The sequence below is a fragment of the Notamacropus eugenii genome, chromosome 5 (assembly GCF_028372415.1).
Source record: "Notamacropus eugenii isolate mMacEug1 chromosome 5, mMacEug1.pri_v2, whole genome shotgun sequence".
Classification (NCBI taxonomy): Eukaryota; Metazoa; Chordata; class Mammalia; order Diprotodontia; family Macropodidae; genus Notamacropus; species Notamacropus eugenii.
The window spans coordinates 70,211,091-70,230,862 of NC_092876.1; the positions used below are offsets into that span (position 1 = coordinate 70,211,091).

At 37.3% G+C, this 19,772-nt stretch overlaps 1 protein-coding gene across 13 annotated transcripts in view; it reads left to right on the forward strand.

Moving 5' to 3' along the window:
• Positions 1–19,772, forward strand: part of EPB41 (erythrocyte membrane protein band 4.1) — a 210,258-nt gene that overhangs the window by 117,734 nt on the left and 72,752 nt on the right. For all 13 annotated transcript variants that reach the window (XM_072609612.1, XM_072609603.1, XM_072609615.1 and 10 more), the window contains exons 5-7: positions 878–920; positions 14,428–14,503; positions 16,642–16,860. In XM_072609612.1, coding sequence (XP_072465713.1) covers positions 878–920; positions 14,428–14,503; positions 16,642–16,860 — 338 coding nt within the window. The remainder of the gene's footprint in view (positions 1–877; positions 921–14,427; positions 14,504–16,641; positions 16,861–19,772) is intronic.

Here is a 19,772-nt window from a genome sequence, read left to right on the forward strand (position 1 = left end):
TGTATCTCGAAAGTCTGAGACACATTCTCCCACAGAAACACACAGCCTCCATGGGGATGGTGAACAGATACTTAAAGAACAAATGTAGTAAGTCATGTGTGTTGAATGCCTGGGGCTAAGGGTAATTTACAGCTCCCGGTACTGGAAGTCAGTCTCTGGCGTCCTCATGAAGTTCCCCTTAAGTGTAGCTCTCTTCCCCACTCAGAAGGTTGGTGGTTTTTGTAGAGTCCATGGTCGGCACATCTTTTCACCATCACAGGTCTCTCTCCTTGAAGCTGGCTTTCTCCTAGTGACTCTTGATTTCACTAAAATTGATATCTGTTACTGATGTAGTCTCAGGTGAGAAGTCAGGGTGCAAGCAAGGAGGTGGGGTAAGGTGGATAGAGAAAGGAATTGCTGGCTTCCTGCTCATTTTATAAATAGTCCCAGGAAGAGGTTTGATTATTTAAGCCATTCATAAGATGGTTCCTGTATAGTGTCATTTGCCTTCATCCAATGATTTAAGCGTTATGATTCTCTCACATTAGTTAAGGACTTAGTCACACCTATTTCATACATTTGATTCAATCAAGGTATCTGCGCCATCTGTGATCACATTAATTAGGACGGGAGTGAAACTCTACTTCTTATATTGACTTGCTTGCACTCTTGAGAAGTAGAAAGTTTTACCTGACCCCTGTAATTTATTCCCAAATTATAGGGGAAGCAGGTACTTCAGATTGACACTGGGTAAGGGTGATGCTCTTCTTTTCTCTAGGTTTGACATGGGAGTTCTGGTGAAAAGTGTTGTGTTTCCACATAACTGACTTTCTATTTTTGTTTGCTGTGATAAATTTGTAGAATTCTGTGTGAATTGTTTTTTTCTTTTCTTTTACAGACTTGGCTGGATTCCGCCAAAGAAATAAAAAAGCAGGTTCATGGTAAGTGGGAATAATTATCCGTCTCAGTGGTATTTCTTAAATCTTTTTGGTAAATCACATTTTCTCCAATCATGAGTAACTTTAGAATCCCTAATGTGACATTTTTAGAATGAGGCAAGGCCATCAAAGTAGATGGTTCCTTAACAGTGGGTAAGACGAGTGGGAAGCTACAACAAGGTAGCAGAGATGATCATTGTAAATATGGAGACAGGCCAGATCTGCCCAGACATGAAGTTTTCACTAATGATGTTTCTTAGTCTGAAAAAAGAAATGAATAGCAATATTTTTAGCCCAAGTTCCTTGATGCGATGAAGAGTTGGGGGCCCACAGAAATATTTTATAACGTATGAGTCATTTGTCCATTACATTTTGGATCAAGTGATTTTAGAGGATGCTTTTGAGAAATGCAAAGAGTTGTTAATTGCATTATGAAAAGAGTGATAGATTTGAAATTATAGGATCTGGATTTGAATTCTGGGTTTATCCCATGACATTAGGAAAACCACTTAACTATTCTGAGCCTCAGCTTTCATATGTGTAACATGAGGGTGTTTTGGACCAGATAATTCCTAAGGGTTCTTGCAGCTCTAAATCTAACCTTACAAATAGTAGGTTTTATCTCAATTTCCTGAGGTTAATTTACCCATTAAAAAAAAAGTATTTTCCATTTTGTCTGTTTTTCAGTTGCTTTAGTGATTTTTTTAAAGTAGGCAAAACACACCTTTGGGCTGGCACCTCTCCATACCTGACCTTCATTTAAAAACTTGTTATTCAAGCCTGAATGAAAGTCATTCAGGGTCATTTTGACTTTTATTACATATAGTGAAAAAACACTGTTCTAGCCCTTTTCAATTAAAGGATAAATTTATGTCAGTGTTATTCAGCAGAGCTCATTAAGAAAGAAAAGTTGAAATATTTTGCGGTGATTAGCGTCTCTACTGGGCTGTTAAGAGTTATCTTGCTAAGAAAATCATCTAAAGCATTTGATTTTTTCTTTAAAAACAAAAACAAAAAAACTCTAAGAGCACTTAAACTCACAAAAACTTACTGAGGAAACAAATTAGAAATATATCATTAAACCAAAATGAAGGATGAGAATTGGTTGTTCCAAAGGTGGGAATTTTAAGGTTATAATTTTTAGTATTTTTTAAAATGCCCTTTTCTTCCATTAAAGTTTTGTTTTCTTTTCCAGTTCCTAATTCTCTCCCTCCTACCCCATTCACCTCTATCCGGAAGCCAAGAAATATACTTCTTATACATATGAAAGCCATGTGCCCCCTAAAAGAAAAAAAACAGGGAAAATACATGCCTCAGTCCGCACTCTGAGTTCATCAGTTCTCTATCTGGAGGTGGATAGTATTTTTCATCAAGAATCTTTTGGAACTGTGGTTGGTCATTGTGTTGATCAGAGTAGCTAAGCCTTTCACAGTTTATTGTAATATTGACATTACTGTGTAAATTGTTTCTCTGATTCTGCCAGTTTCACCTTGTATCAGTTCATAGAAATTTCAGGTTTTTCTGAAACCATCCCCTTCATCTTTTTTTAATTTTAATTTTTAATTTGTGGAATAAAGCAAATATTTCCATAACAGTACAATAAAAAAGATTATTGCACATGAAACAAGTCTGCTATGCACAACTTGTTATTCCTTTCAAATATATAACAAAATTATCATGTCAATTTCTTTTTTTTCCATTCCCTTCCCCCAGCTCCATAATGGAGATGGCTACCATTAGATACTAATAGGTATATATATTTAAAATTATTCTGTACATACTTATATTTATCAGTTCTTTGTCTGGATGTAGATAGCCTCTTTCTTTATTTATAATAATTATAACAAATAACTTATTCATCCCAAGTCATTCTTTAAACAATATTGCTGTTACTATATACAGTGTTCTCTTGGTTGTGCTCATTTCGTTCTTCATTATTTCATGCGACTCTGTACATATTTTTCTAAAATCATTGAACTTATCATTTCTTATAGCAAAGTAGTATTCCATCACAATCATATACCACAACTTGTTCAGCCATTGCCCCACTGATGGGCATCCCAGCAGTTTCTAGTTCTTTGCCATTACAAAAATGCTGCTAAAGAATTAGAAATTGATGGGATGCCCATCAATGGGGGAATGGCTGAACAAGTTATGGTATGTGATTATTACGGAATACTATTATACTGTAAGAAATGATGAGCAGGATGCTCTCAGAAAAACGTGGAGACTTGCATGAACTGATGCAAAGTGAAAGGTAGTGTGTACAAAGTATCAGCATTATTATAAGATGATCAGCAGTGAAAGACATCTATTCTCAGCAATACAGTGATCCAAGATAACTCTGAGAGACTTATGATGAAAATGCGATCCATCCCCAGAGAAAGAGCTGATAGTATCTAAATACAGATTGAAGCATGCTTTTTAAAAAAAAAACTTTCTTATTTTTCTTGAGGTTTTTTTGGTCCATATTTTCTTTTACAATGTGACTATTATGCATGTGTGCGTAATTACACATGTATAACCTATATCAAACTGCTTACCTTCTGAGTGGGGGGGAGGGAGGGAGGAAAGAGAGAATTTAAAACTCAGAGTTTTAAAAATGAATGTTAAAAATTGTTTTTACATGGAACTAGGAGAAAATGTTTTTAAAATAAATAAAAATAATATGAAAAAAAAACAAAGAGAACTGCCATAAACATTTTAGAGCATACACATTCTTTTCCTTTTTCCCTAGTTATCTTCAGAAATAAACCAAGTAGTGGTATTGGTGGGTCAAAAGGTATAAGTAGTTTTATAACCCTTTCGGTGTAATTCCAGATTGCTCTCCAAAATAGTTCACAATTCCACCAACAATGAATTAGTATCCCAGTTTTTCCACATTCCCTCCAACATTTGTCACTTCCCCCTCTTATCATTTTAGCCAGTCTAGTAGGTGTAAAATGATAGTTCAAGGTTGTTTTAATCATCATTGCTTATAGCTTAATAGTATTGCATCACATTCATATTGTATAATTTGTTCTACCATTTGCCCAGAAGAGCTGCTATAAATTTTTTGGTACATGTGAGTCCTTTTCCACCTTCTTTGATGTCTTTGGGGATATAGATCTGTGGTAGGATCTCTGAGTCAGAAAGTGTGCATAGTTTAGTAACTTTTGAGGTATGATTCCAAATTGTTTTACAGAATGGCTGTGGAGATGCATTTTTAACTCTCTGAATTTCTGCCAGACTACTTTCCAGTTTTTCCAGCAGTTATTAGCAAATAGTGAGTTCTTTCTCTAGCAGTTGGCTGGAACCCTTGAGTCCTTTCCCCACTTCTTAAGTATTCTCTATCCTGTGCCGCTTAAGTTGAGTTATACAACAATAACAACTGGAAGGCTTTTCAACGACTCAGTGCTGTAAGATTTGGAGCCTTAGGAAACTTAGCTTTGATATTTCCTGACTTCTAAGTAAATAGTCTCTCAGTCTCAGCATTTGACGTGGATATTTTGTGTAATGAAGATGACTGCTGTAACAATGCTTATCTTGCCCCTGATACAACAAAGAGTTGTAGCAATGTTTGTAGTGAGAGTGCTCTTCTCATGGTACACGTATATTACATTATGTAATAGAGCTTTAACTCTACATGATTATTTTGAGTACTTTTAAAACTAATTCGGACTAAGGAGAGAAAAACTAGTCTGAATTATGGATTAAGAAATGAAATTTTGTTTGATCAGGGCCAAATTTATAAAAGTGGTCCTTCTATGACAGTTGAAAATAGTTTATTTTCAAGTGTTTTAAGAATTTCTTTTTGTAAATTTGCTTTTACCATTAATTTGTTTAGCCAGTCTTTTAAGGGCTAGTGGGGGGAAAGAGATGGGAAAGAATATAGATAATCTAAATCTAAACTTCATTTCTGATCCAGTTAGAATGTACATAAGTTAGTGGTGCCTACACTAAGGCACAGTAAAATAGGTTGCATCTTCAACGTGTTAAAAATTATTTAAGGAACAAATTATAAATAACAACCAACCCATTAAGATTTATGATTTGTCTTTGACAGTCAGATTAAGAATTATTTTCCTAAGTGGAGCACTATTTTAAACTTTTTCATTATAAGGCAATATAAATGGGTTACGTTTATTGGGTTCTGCCTTTGATTTGTTTTCAGACATCTCCTTTACTGTATTGTCTCATGTTGAGTTTAACATTGAAGGAGAACATTGAGTTACAGTTTCCTAAGGGCCTTACATTAGCTATCCAGAGCATTTAAATGAAATAATTGTTGGAGCATCTGAACTCCCTCAAAATATAATTTTTTAAATTTCTACTATTAGCAAATGTTATTGTTAGTTAAGATTAATCAGTTTTAAAGTTGAAATAAAATACTATGGGAAGCATACCCACAGAACATAGTTAAAACAAGCTATTGATGCCTGTAAGTTGCCTGACCTCATACTTTACTGAGAAAATAGAGGCTGTTCCCTTGCCCATGGGTTATTTCTTCTCTCCTAAATTGGATCTCTGAATCCCTTGACATCATCCACCTTTCTATCCTTTACTTCAGTCTTTAAGAAGAAATTTCCATTATCCTTACCAAGGCCTAGCTCTGTGTTTGTACCCCTGATTCCCTTTCCTTCTTGCTCCCCTGGCAATTTGTCCCTAAAATCATCCTCCCACCGCTCCTGCCAATATTCAGTTTCTCCATATGTGTGTGTGTGTAACATACATGTATATAATATGTAATATTATATAATGTATAATGTTATGTAGTATGTACATTTTATTTTTATACACACATACTTTCAATCCTTCCCTTTTGCCTGCAGACATGCTCAGTTCTCACCAATTCTTTAAAAACCCTTACTTGACCCTAGCATTTCTTCAGTCTGTCTTATCCCTCTTCTTCCTTTTGTAGTCAAAGTCCTAGAAAAAGCTGTCTATACCCAAGCCTCCAATTCTTCTCTCACTTCACATTTACTTACAATTTGCCTTCAGACCTTATCACTCAACTAAAATAGCTCTCTCCAAAGTTACTAATAATCTCTTACATGCCAAATCCAGTGGTCTTTTTTTAGTTTTCATCCTTTTGACATCTCTGGATATTTTCTGCTTTCCAGGTTTTCATGATTCTATACTTCCTTGGTTTTCCTACCTGTCTGACTATTCTTTCTCATTTTTTTAAGTGTAATTATCCATATCTCCCTCCTCCTTCTCCCGAACTGTGGGTGTACCTCAAGATTCTGTCCTGTGTCCTCTTTTCTTCTGCCCTCTCTTGACTGCCTTGGTGATCTATCCCATCAGCTCTTGTGGATTCCATGATCAGATCTATAGATATATGAGATCCTATGTGAGATCCTAAGCAGAGATCATGGATTCAAATCCCATCTCTGTCACCTTTGTGACCTGAGGCAAATTAATCTCTCTTGACCTTACTTCCACTGAAAAAATTGAATTGCACTAGACTACTTCTGGGATGGCTGTCTGTGTTTTTGTCTTTTGGATATGTTTGAATACAGCTTTAAGTGCTATTTCCTCCATGAGGTATCTCCTAAAATCATCAGATATTAATGCCTCCTCCCTCTATTACCTTGTATTTACTTTGTATTTATTTATATGCACAAATATTTTCTTTGACTTTGGTCTTTGGGGGGTTTTTTGTATTTTTTTGTGTGTTTAATGTTTTTTGTATTTATTTTTTCTTTTAAAATTTATTTATTTTAGTTTTCACCATTCATTTCCACATGATTTTGTGTTCCAAATTTTCTCCCCATCTCTCCCCCTCCCCCACCCTAAGATACTGTGCATTATGAATACCCTTTCCCCCAATCTGCCCTCCCTTCTGTCACACCCCTTCCTTCCCTTATCCCTATTTTCTCTCTTTTCTTGTAAGTCAAGATAGATTTCTGTACATACCCCATTACCTGTATTTCTTATTTCCCAGTTACATGCAAAAGTAATTCTCAACCTTCGTTTCTAAAACTTTGAGTTCCAGCTTCTCTCCCTTTCTCCCTCCCCGCACATTCCCACTGTGAAGGTAAGCAATTCAATATGGGCTATATATGTGTAGTTATGTAAAAGACTTCCATAATAATCGTGTTGTGAAAGACTAACTATATTTCCCTCCATCCTATCCTGCCCCCCATTTATTCTGTTCTCTCTTTTGACCTTGTCCCTCCCCAAAAGTGTTTAGTTCTTATTACTCCCTCCTCCCATTTGCCCTCCCTTCTGTCATCCCCCCTACACCCCATTTATCTCCTCCCCTACTTTCTGAAGTGTAAGATAGATTTTCATACCGATTGACTTTTGTCTTTGTATCCCTAATGCCCAATACAAAGTTAGTGCTTAATAAATGATAGTTGATTGAAATAGGACTGATAACAGTTCTGTCCATTAACAACCATTTATTAAGTGCTTGCTTTGTGCCTGGAACGGCCGATCACTAGGGATAAAAAAAAGGCAAAAAACAATCCCTGCCCTCAAGGAGCTCACATTCCAGTGTGAGAGACCACATAAATAACTAGGTACATACAAGATATACTCAGTAGATGGAGGGTAATCTGAGAGGGTATGACTGTAGCAGGTGAGGGGGTTGGAAAGACCTCTTGAAAAAATGTTGGAACTAAGCTATTGAAATCAGGAAAGCTGAGAGAAAAGAAAGTGTTCCATTTATGGGGGACAGCCAGTGCAAGGGCATGGAGTCTGGAGGAGTGTCACGTTACATGAGCTGCCAGGTAGACCAGTATAGCTGGACAGTAGAGGGCATTAAAATGTAAGAAGACTGAAGAGCTAAAGCCAAACTATGAAGAGATTTACTTCACATTTTATCTTGGAGGTAACAGGGATCCAACAGAGCAGTGGTGACATGGGCAGACCTATGCTGAAGCAAAATCATTTTGCTAGCTGAATGGAAGATGGATTGCAGAGAGGAGATACTGGAGGCAAAGAGATGACTTAGATTGCAGTAGGTAGTCCAGGTGTGAGGTGAGGAGGACCTGAACTCACGTGGGATCTGTGTTAGTGGAGAGATGTGACAAGATTAGGTAACTCATGTGTGGTAAATAAGAGGAAAGAGTCAATGATGATTGCGAAGTTGTGAGCTTGTGTGACTAGAAGGATGGTGGTGCCCTCAAAAGCAATAAGACTTTTGAGAAGAGGGAGAGTTTGGGGGAGAAAGTTCATTTCTGGCTTATTAGAAAGTCTTCCTCTTTGGGAAGCTGATGGTCATATGAAATTATATAACAAGAAAGCACTAAAAAGTAATGTTAAGTTGGGAAAAAAGAAATATCCTTACTCCTAATCTCTCTTTTATTTTCTTAAATAATTTTTTTATCTTTTATTTTTATATTACTTCATTTCTGAATAGATTCCTTCCGCTTCCTTAACCAGTAATCTACTGCTTGTAAATTGCTACTGCTAAGGGCTGCTAGGTGGTGCAGTGGATAGAGCACCAGTGCAGGAGGCAGGAGGACCTGAGTTCAAATCTCACCTCAGGCACTTGACACTCACTAGCTGTGTGACCTTGGGCAAGTCACTTAACCCCAATTGCCTCATCCTGGGCCATCTCCAGTCATCCTGATGGATATCTGGTCACTGGATTCAGATGGCTCTGGAGGAGCAGTGAGGCTGGTGACCTGCACAGCCCTCCCTCACTCAGAACAAAGTCAAGTGCAGGCCATGTCATCATTTCTCCGATGGCACGGTCTTCTCCGGTAATGAAGGACGAACACACTGCTTGTAAAAGAAAGATTTAAAAAAAGAAAGACAGTTCAGTAAAAACAAACCAACGCATCGAGCTACTCTGAGAGCATGTATATTATACAGATGTGCTTATTTAATATATACTATTCCACACTTCTAGTGCACTTCTGCAAATGAGAGGGAGGTAGCTGCAGACTCTCATTGCTTCTCCAGGGCCAGTCTTGGTCATTATAATTGTATAGCATTCAGTTTCATTTTTCTGCTACTACTTACTTCACCCTGTACCTGTTCATATAAGAGATCTCATGCTACTCTGAACCTTTATATTAATAATTTCTTAAAAGTGTCCTAATTTCATTCAAGTACCTCAATTTGTTTAGCTATTAGTCACTTGATTGTGCTACTTTCCTCCATTTCTTTGCTACCACAGAAGTGCTGCTATGAATATTTTGGTGTTCATTGGACCTTTATTTCTATCTTTGACCACTTTAAGTTACTGTATATGCCTAGCAGTCAAGAAGTATAGACATTTTAGCTACTTCCTATTATTTATACCCTAGCAACTCATTCTTCCTTATTAGTGAAAATCAGATCCAGAATATAATTTCTTCCAAAAGGTTTTCTGTAGTGGTTGAACCACCTCACAGCTCGCTCCCCAATGTGTTAATCTTCCTGCAGCTCTTCTAGTATTGAGTAGTACCTTCTTTTTTTCGTTGATGAGCAAGAATTCTTAGAATTCTAGAGTTGAAAGAGACTTCAGAAGCTATCTAATTCAAACCATATGTGAACAAGAACTTCTCTCTTGAGGTTGAAAATCTCTCCTGTGGTATTCTATTCCACTTTAATTCTAAGAATTTGCCAGGAATTTAGTCAAGCTCACTTGCCTGTAGTGGACTTCATTCTCTTCACTTTTTAAACCTTGGGGAATCAACAAAGAAACTAATTGAGACAATTAGTAGCTTTTGTAAAGGTTGCAAGCTATAAAATAAATCCTTAAAAATCAACAACATTTCTGTGTACTAATAACAAAACACAAGAATCGATAATAGAAAGGGAAATTCAATTCCAAATAACTACAAAATGAACAAAGTGTCTGGGGATCAACCTCAAAAGATATCCAAAAAGACTTGTATAGCATGTGAAGCTTCCAAAAAGGCTGCATTACAAAGTGCTCCTTAAAGATATCAGGAACAACCTAAGAAACTGGGAGAATATTCACTGTTCATGGCTAGGCCAGGCCAGTATAATACAGATGATAACACCACCAAAATTAATTTATACTTTTATTGCTATGTCAGTCATATTGCCAAAGGAATACTTTACGAAGTTTGATTAAATACTAACAGTTCATTTGGAAAAACAGTAGGTGGAGACTATTAAGGAAATAAGGAAAAGAAAGGCAAAAGACGAATGACAGTTCCAGATCTTAAACTATATTATAAAACAGAAGTCATCAAAACCATCGTATATTGGTTAAAGAATAGAGGGATAGATCAGTGGAACAGACTAGACAAGGGAGATTCAGAAACAATAAAACTCAATAACCCAGGATTTGATCAAATGGAAAAGGTAAGTTGCTTAGGGAAAAACTATTTGATGAAATCTGTTGGGAAAACCAGAAAGCAGTCTGGCAGAAATGAGGCCCAGACCAACACCTTGCATCACATTCCACTGTGCATTCTTAATGGATACTTGACCTTAATGTTCAGTTCATTTTATTTAAAAAAATTAGAAGAGTCATATTACATACAGCTATATACAAGAGATGTATTCTTAACCAAATGAGAGATAAAGACAATTACAAAAGATAAAATAGATAACTGTGGTTGCTTGAAACTGCACAGCTTCTACACAGACAACATCAGTGCATCTAGAATGAGATGGTAAATGGTTGGACAGGGAAAAAAAATCTTTGTATCAAATTTCTCTGATAAGAATTTGTTATCCAAAATATATAAATGATTAATAAATTTATATAAACTAATAGCTATTCCCCAGTAGAAAAATGGTCAGTGGATATGAACAAACAGTTCTCAAAAGAACTGCGAAATATTCACAACCACATGGAAAAAATGCTCCACATCATTAATGGTAAGAGAAATGCAAATCAGAACAATCCTGAGATGTTACCTCGCACCCTGCAAACTGGCAAAAATGACAAAAAATTGCAATAATCAGTGTTGGAGGGGTTATGGAAAGATAGACATACTAATACATTGTTGGTAGAGTTGTGAAGTATTACAACCATTTTGGAAAACAATTAGGAATTATGCAACTAGTAAAATATCTATATTCTTTGAACAGGAAACTCCATTTCTGGGCTTATACCCTAAGGAAAACATCAATAAGAAGAAAGTTCCCATATCCCCTGACTATTTATAGCAGCAGTTTTTCCTCCAATAGCTAAGAATTGGAAACAAAGTAGATGCTCATCTATTGGAGAATAGCTAAACAAATTGTGGTACATCAACATAGTGGATTATTACTGTGCAGTAAGAAATTATGTGAGTGATGAATACGGAGAAGTATGAAGAGAGCTATACAAACTAATGCAAAGTGAAGTAAGCAGAGCAAGAAAACAGTGTACACAGTAACTATCACAATGTAAATGGAAAGTACAGCCACACACCAAACAATCAAACGTAAATATAATAAAATGATAAAGATCAAGTGGGCCTCAAATGAAGAGATATTAGAGGATTTCTCAACCTACCCCTTTATGGAGGTGGGAGGTCCACAGGTGTTCCACATTGCGTGTTTCCGGACTTTTTCAATGGATTGATCAGTTGTGCTGACTTTTTTTTGGCTACAAAATTACTGTTTGTCAAATGGGATGGCTTTCAGGGTCAAGGTGGGTTGGGATGTATGGAATACTACGGTGATGTAAGAAACAGAAAAAATAAAAACATCCTTTAAAAATTATCATTAAATCAAATTATAAATTATCAGGTTCTACTTTTGATTGTTGTTGTTTGTATATCAGGAAACTGATGCCACAATATGCGAGTGAATTGGATTTAAGTGAGGCAAGACTGGGTAAAGTCACCAGCCGCACTTTCTCCTCCGGAGCCATCTGGTAGTGGCCAGGTATAGATCAGGAGGACTGGAGATGGCCCATAGCACTTAGGGAAGTTTAAGGGAGAAAAGCCTCAAACAACAATAAGATAAGATGAATGCTGAAAGTTCTCAGAGAAATAGCAGAGAAGAGTTTAGAAGCAGGAATGCAAATCTGGAGAGCCGAATAGTTCTTATGTCTATAAGAACTATATATATATTATATGTCTATAGACATATAATTATGTCTATAATTCTCTGAAAATTGGTAATCTGATATGTAGCTATTCTCTTAACTAGTTTACTTAATTAAATACAACACCTCACTCTCCCTCACTGAGTCAAGTCCCTCAGTAGTTGTTACAACCCTGCAAAACTCAAGGCCCTTAAAGATTTTCTAAACTGTCTTGTCAAACACATAATTCTGAATTGTGGCTAATTTTTCTGACCATAACAAAATCAGAGTGGAAAACTAACATGGGCTTTGGGGACCTGTTAGTAGGCTCTAGACCTCTTCAAGCAGATGTTCCTGCTTTATTGCATGTAATCAAGATTCAGAAGAAAGAAGGTGAGTGAGTAGTGATTCTGTTGGGAGGCAAAGAAATCATGGACAAAGGAAAATGCAGTAAATGTGATTATTCAGTACACACTTTGAGCCCTTTCCGTTTTTCACTATGTCACAGTCATGACTTAGCTCACAGAAAAGGGGCATTAGAGTAGATTGCTTAGAGGATGTGAGTTCACCATTACATTAGATTTGGTAAGAAATGAAGTGAACAGTCACGCGTGCTGCGATCCTGAGGATTGCCTGGCTCACAGTTCTTCTTAGAAAGTTGCTAGTGTGTGTTTCTCTTTTCAGCATGTTTTCTTTGGGGGGGGGGGTTGGCTAAGGACAGGTAGTCCTGCTTTTGTGAGTTTCAGGGGGCCATGGTTATTTAAATCTGTGTATTTACATATGAATACAGATATGCTTATTTAATAGTTGCTGCCGTTTCTATAAGACTTCATTTATCTGGCACCCTCGGGTAATGATTTTTCCAAGTGATAGAAGTTTAGTCTATCAAGTGCCAACCTCCTGTTTTAGCCATTTTAATGATAGTATTTTATAAATATGTTATACTTTTTTGCCTCTTTCATAAGTGTAATTGGGCCTTTTCTCTATGACTCAGTGTCATGATGAAGTTGGTTGTGTTCTGCTCTAATCCATAAAACTGTTGATACAGAGACAGTTCTAATAGCCATTTGGATAACTGAAGACTCAGTACTAGTATGTCTTTCTTCAACGGAGGGTTTTAATTTGTTTCCTGAATTCCTCAGCTCTTTCATCCTTTTGTCCAGGGCTGTTCATAGTATACTCTGGTAATAATGCCACTTTTGTTTCTGCTTCCTTTGATGTTTGACCTAAGTATTCAAAAGATCGTAGATTTAGACCTGGAAGAGTCTAACTCTCTCTCTCTCTCTCTCTCTCTCTCTCTCTCTCTCTCTCTCTCTCTCTCTCTCTCTCTCTCTCTCTCTCTCTCACACACACACACACACACACACACACACACACACACACACACACACACACACACACACGCTCTCTCAACTCATTTTTTATACATGAGGAAACTGAGGCCCAGAGAATTCAAGTTCTTCACCATGCTTCTCCTGCCATCATCATTCTGGTTCCTGAATTTTCTCATGAGCATGCATCTTCTTAATAAACAGTGCCAGCTCCCCACTCCCTTTTACTTACTTGTTTTCTTTGAATAAAGTATATTCATCTAGAAGTATGGTAATGGATTTTATCCCACCAAGTCACATCAAAACTTAAGACATAAAATTATTCTCCTTCTATTAAGTTAGCTCAGCACTTCTTAAACTTATTTGGCAACATTAAAAGGTTTCTGAACATTCAGGGACCAAAAATTAATTAAAAATCCAACGTGTAATGAAGTCTAGGTTTTTTTGGCATCGCTTACCCATGTTGCATCATGCAACTTTACTGCAGCCTTGGTTCTGAACACAAAGTATGTACACTTTGCACTGTGCATACCATCATGCTACACAGTGCCACTGAATGCTACTGAAGTGTAAAAAGAGGTTGTGAGTGGAAAAAGTTTAAGAAGCCCTGATCTAGTTTATCTTGATTGTAACCCATATGTGTTTTGCATCTGAGTAGCCACTGAGGCTATTAATTTTATTACTGGCCCCTTTCTTTGATTTTTGTGTAATGTGAACTTGTGGGTGTCTCTACTTGCCATTTTTCCTATAATATAGCTTTTTTCTTATCCAGATTTATGGGGACATACACTTTCCAAATACTCCCTCTGCCACATTTCTTCTAAACAACATGAAACATGGGACAACCCTGTGGATTACAAGTTTTGTATTTAATTGGTTTTTCCCCTCAATTTTTTTCTGAGCCTAATAGACATCAACTGAAATGAGTACTTCCATATTAGATATGTATATACGCACACATATAAAAAAATAGAAATGAATCTTTATTATAGACAGCTTGCTTTTCTTTCTAAGTGTAAAATAATTTCAGCTTGTTACTTTCAAAGCTATCCTGCTTGACTATGATCCCCTCTGTTCTAATCTGCTTATTTTAAAAGCCATGTTTCAATGGCTCTCTTGTCTTTCTTTTCTTTTATTTCTATTTGGTTGACATCCCTTTCCCGAGCAAGTAATGTACCTGGAACATTATTGATATAGAGCCTTTTGACCTATAGGTCTGTTTTTCCTGTGTTAGCATAAGTTATGAAATGCTTTTGTATATTTACAGGAGCCCCTTGGAATTTTACATTCAATGTGAAATTTTATCCACCTGACCCAGCACAATTATCAGAAGATATCACAAGGTAATATTTGAATTATTACTTAAGTTAATTAAAAGTAATTTCCATTGTTCTAAACATTGGGAATTTCCGTTTCCAGAATGGGAAGGATGAAGAGCTGTTAAATTTGAAATTCCAAGATAAAATATGGCCCAATATAAACTGTGAGGTAACTTTGGATACATGTAACTGCAGGCCCTAAATGCCTGTAGTTTTCCCTGATTGGGGTAGGGAGGATATTTTATAGATTCAATCAGTAATAGCATATTCCTGCCACATCTCTGACTACTCTAAATGGTCTGTCCAAGTTGTGGAAAAGGTACCACTATGTTCTAGAAGACTTGGGTGGAAGAGTTGTAGAGGGAAATCTCTATTTTTTCTTTCACTTTCTTCTCTCATGCTCTGTTTGATATTCTGAAGACCCAGAATTTTAGTTCTTAACCTGAATTTCTGCCCTTACTTAGAACTACAGAATTATGCCATTTTGGAGTTGAAATTGACTCTAGATACTATGCAGTCTATTCTTCATATTGATGAAGAAGCTGAAGTTTATAGAAGTGGGATGTTCAAGGTGCCAGAGTCCTTGTCCTCAAGGTGCTCATATTTGATAGGAGAAACAGCATGCAGAAAATTGTACATGTGAACTCTGTACAGTGCAAATGGAAGATAATGCACTAGCAGTGGGATGGGGGAGGGACACTGGACATTTTCCCCTCCAAAAGGTGGGATCAGGGCTGTCTTGAAAGAAGCCAGTTTTTTAGTTGAAGAGAGAGAATAATCTAGGCATAGGGGGAAAGATTGCACCTGTCACTATGAAACTTTCTGTAATTACTTTTTAAAGCCTGTTTAATTTCATGAGATTTGTCTATTTTAATCTAGAAAGTAACTTTTATTGGATTCCTAAGATTTCACCAAGGACTTTCCAAAGGTTTAAAATTAAAAAGGTGATGGTGGTGAGGAGGTAGTTTGGATAGTATTGAACAAGGATCACCAGGCTAAGAATTTAGAGGCTTGAGTTCAAGTTCTGGCTTTGTCACACTGCTGTTCATAATGTGAGCTGGGACAAATCTCTTCCTCTTTCTGTTTTCTCATCTACAAAATGAAAAGTTTGGATTAGGCATTCTCAAAGGTCACCTCCAGCTCCAAAATTCCCTTGACTTTATATTCTATGGAAATTGTATAAAACTATGCAGTCATTATGTGACTTTTACCCTAAAGCCTCACCTAGTCATCTTTAGTGTATACACCCAAAGTATGTCTTATCTCTGTATGCAAAACTTATTCAGGGTATCTCTTTTTTGGAGGGTAGTTGCCTCTCGTGGTTGTGAATTTCTACCCTTTGTCTAAAAAATGATTTGGAGAGATTCCAATAATCATTTTTTAGAGTCTTCATTTTGGAGAGGTTTGAGTTTCCAGTGATCTAGTGATATTTTTCTAAATTTTTGAGAACAGAGATGAAAACTATTTTTTAGATTAATAGGGTATATTGCTGATTCAGAGGTTACTCAGGTTCCTCTTTTTACTGTTTGTTTTCCTTGAGCAAAGCATGCTCTAGGATCATGTCTGTCCATACCTAGACACACCTATACATACTCAGCTTTGGGCCCGAGTTTCCTCATGTCTTGAATGGGGATAATAATAACTGCCCAGCCTGCCTTGTTGGGATTTGGCGAAGATCAAATGAAATAATGTATATATAGCACTTTGTGGGCTGTAAAAAGCTCTTATTGATATTAGTGGCAGATGCTTAGGATATGATTGACAGAACCAGCCTTGTGAGAACTCTGTCCTAACAAACTGAACCAAGCCTGGGTTCGATCTGCATGCTTGTCAATTCTATTTATACAGAAAAACTCTCTATGCGGTAGCACATAGCATGGACCCTCCTCCATGCCACTGGTCATCTCTTGGGAGCAGGGTAGGGAGAGGGGAGAGGAGTGCTCCTGGCACTAAGTGTGTCCACTAGGTGTCTACTCTTGGAAGAATCACCCCAAGGGCATGACGTCTTGATTGGGATCCTGGTGGCATCTTTTTATGTAAAAGAGACCATGTAGCTATTTGGGAAAACAGTTTTTTCTTAATTCCCCGTTATCTTGCTAAGTAATTGTTCTCTTGCTTTAGAGTCGTCTAATGGGATACTGCTTTTTCCTTTTTGACTGCAGGTATTACTTATGTCTTCAGCTTCGGCAGGATATTGTTACAGGACGACTGCCCTGCTCCTTTGCTACTTTAGCTCTGTTGAGTTCTTACACTGTCCAGTCTGAATTGGGAGACTATGATCCAGAACTTCATGGTGCTGATTATGTTAGTGAGTTTAAACTGGCCCCAAATCAGACCAAAGAGCTTGAAGAGAAGGTCATGGAACTTCATAAGTCATATAGGTAACTATGGCCCCAGGTCTCATCTTTAAATCCTAGAATTTGAATTCCAGCTTGTGATTGACTCGTATTTCTTTGTTTGATCTCTTTGTATCTCTTTTTCAAATTGTTGAATTATGTCTTATGTAAAACACCATTCAGATGTTAACATGATGATTAGTGTCTTTAATCTATTTCACAGAGAAAGATAGGAGATTTTTTTCTATCCCATTTATCTCTACCCATCTCTACCCAACCTGCTATCTTTTCTTTTGAACTTCTTCCCTCTCAGCCAGTGACTTTGTGACAGACCCAAATTATTTTGGAAGAGGCTAAAAAAGGAGTCAGAGATTCCATAATCACTAACATACTCAAAATATGCAGTTTCAATTCTGATTTAATTCATTGATGCCACCACTGTTCCCTCCTAAATCTTAGGAAGATTGGGAACATTAATTATCCATATTGTTTTGGCTCTTTTCATTTCACCAAATTCTACGCTGTGCTGTATGAGTGGCTGTGGACTGGACTGAGTTGAGTTACTGTTATTTTCTTAGCCTGAGTTTGAACACCTGGACTTGGGACTACCAGATGTGGGTATGAATTGAGTGGCTAAATTAGAAGGGCCCCTCACTATGACTAACCATAACCAAAGTAACCAGAGCAGGGTGTGCTCAGTTGTGATTGCTCCGAGCACAGCTCTAGTGTACTTACCCACCTCAGCTGCCATATGGAGTGAGGGTTTTTGTGAAATGTGTTTGAACACTCTCTTAGTGTGGGTCTTATCTGGGATGCCCCCAATTAGCATGCAGCCCAAATCTGGAAATCCAAATGGGATCATTGTAAGTGGAGCCCCATAGGAGAGATGTCCTACAGGATTACCCAAACAGTGCCCTTGATGGGTTCACTTCAAGATCCTTGTTTAGTAGCTGCTCCCAAAATGGGTGGCCAAGATTTCTCTCCACAGTGAGCTTGCTACGTAGCACCTTTCAGCATATTCACTCACAGTGCTTTATATATAGTCAGCATCCTGGAAATGTGCCAATAAATGAATGATGTCAGAGACCTACAAAGTAGACCCACTGACTGCAGATTTTTTTCAGCATGCAAATGGATCCTTGAAAATATTTTTCTATGATACCATTTAGAGATAGACCAAAAAACTGGTTTTTTTAAACCAAAACAGTGGATTTAGTGACATAATGGAGACAATAGCTTTAGACCTAGGAAAGAATGGTTGTTTAGTAGATAAGTTCCAAAGCACCTGAATTATATTTTATTCCTTAGCAATTTTTAACCTGTTGCCTTTTCTTTCTTTTTTTAAATATTTCTTTCCCCTTGATGTCTCTATAACATCACCTGAAGGAAACCTGCAGACTGGGGCTATTGGGTTCTACTAGAGCTTTGTCAGTGGTTAGATGTGAGTTATAAGATGATATTTCTACTGCTTGTGTCCAGGGCCATAGGTGTCTTGTCAGTAATGTTCTTCACCTATCAAGGGGTAGGGATCATTATGGTGGGAAAGAAAGAGCATCCTAAGTATAGAGAACAATGTGAGCAAAGACTTCAGAGGGGGGAAGGTAGAGGATGGAGGAAGGGATCTGAGGACTGAGGAAGGCGGCAAGTTGTCCAGTTTGGCCAGAGGATTAAAAAGTAAGGAGGGGGCAGCCAGCCTTCTGGCTCTGACCTTCCCTGGACAGAAGAATGAGAAGAAAGCACTGGACCATGAAGGCAGAGATTCAGGTCCTTGTACCAGCTTCATTACTTACTCTGTGGCCTTGGACAAGTTATGTGCCCTCTTTAGGCTGCAGTTTTCTCAAATATAAAATGAGGAGGGAAGTGGACTAGATGATCTCTGAGATCCTTTCCAGATATAAATCATAGGATTCTGTGAGCTTTCTGTTATCTCACAGGACAGAGCATTTTACTAGCCCATAGAAATGTTTACCTGGGCAAAGACTACAAGAAGCCTTTTATTCTGTAGTGAAAAATACAATCCTTCTCCAGGGAAAATAGATTGCAGCCTCTAAGTGGAGCCTTTACCAGTGGCTTTGTGCCCAGGGGGCACTTGGAAACTATAATTAACACTTCAGATTTACCCTAGCAAATCAGGCTTTAAAATTAATTGCCTTCCATTTATGAGAACTAGAAAGGTATGTAAACTTGTCAGTTGCCTCTTCTTAATTATTTGAAGTAAAGTCCTTAATTAGCAATATCAACTAACCTTGCTGAAAGACTGTCAGCAAACACTGGATACTTCAGAGTGACATCATCCTAACCCCACTTGTCCTAAATAAGTACAGTGAAACATAATTTTAGCTTCTATTTAATGAGCCATGGTCTGTGCCAAAGCTCCCTCCTTAGGTACTTTTGGAACTTTTAATCATTGTGTTCAGGGAATAAGGTATTTAACAGTGTTAAGTGTAGTATCCTGGTGGTCCGAAATCTTCCAAAGGCATTTAACCTCTTCCCAGGCTCTGTTATTTTCCAGTCTTAGAAATCACCTTTTAAAAATTAATGTTATCACCAGGAAAGGAAATCTTTATTGCAATAGCTATTATAGTCTCAAAGCAAATTAAGAGAGTGTAGTATAGCAGAAGAAACTCTGGGGACTGAAGTTAGGAGATCTGTTCCGTGTTGTCTGTGAACTGTTAGTGACAGTGGATTAGTTACCCATCGAAGCTGAGCAGCTCACTTCATCTCGGGCATCAGTTTCCTCATCTGTTAAACGATAGCTTCAGATTAAATGATCTCTGTGCTTCTTTCCAGTTCTAAGATTGTTAGTGATAGATAAAATAATTTACAGTTTAGCATAAATAACTTTTAAAGTCAAAGATCTCTACTTAGTCTCCAGTTCAGTTCAACAACATTTAGATTATTATGTGTAGAACACTGTGGTAGATATTAGGGGAATCAGAAAGTTTAAATAGACTGTG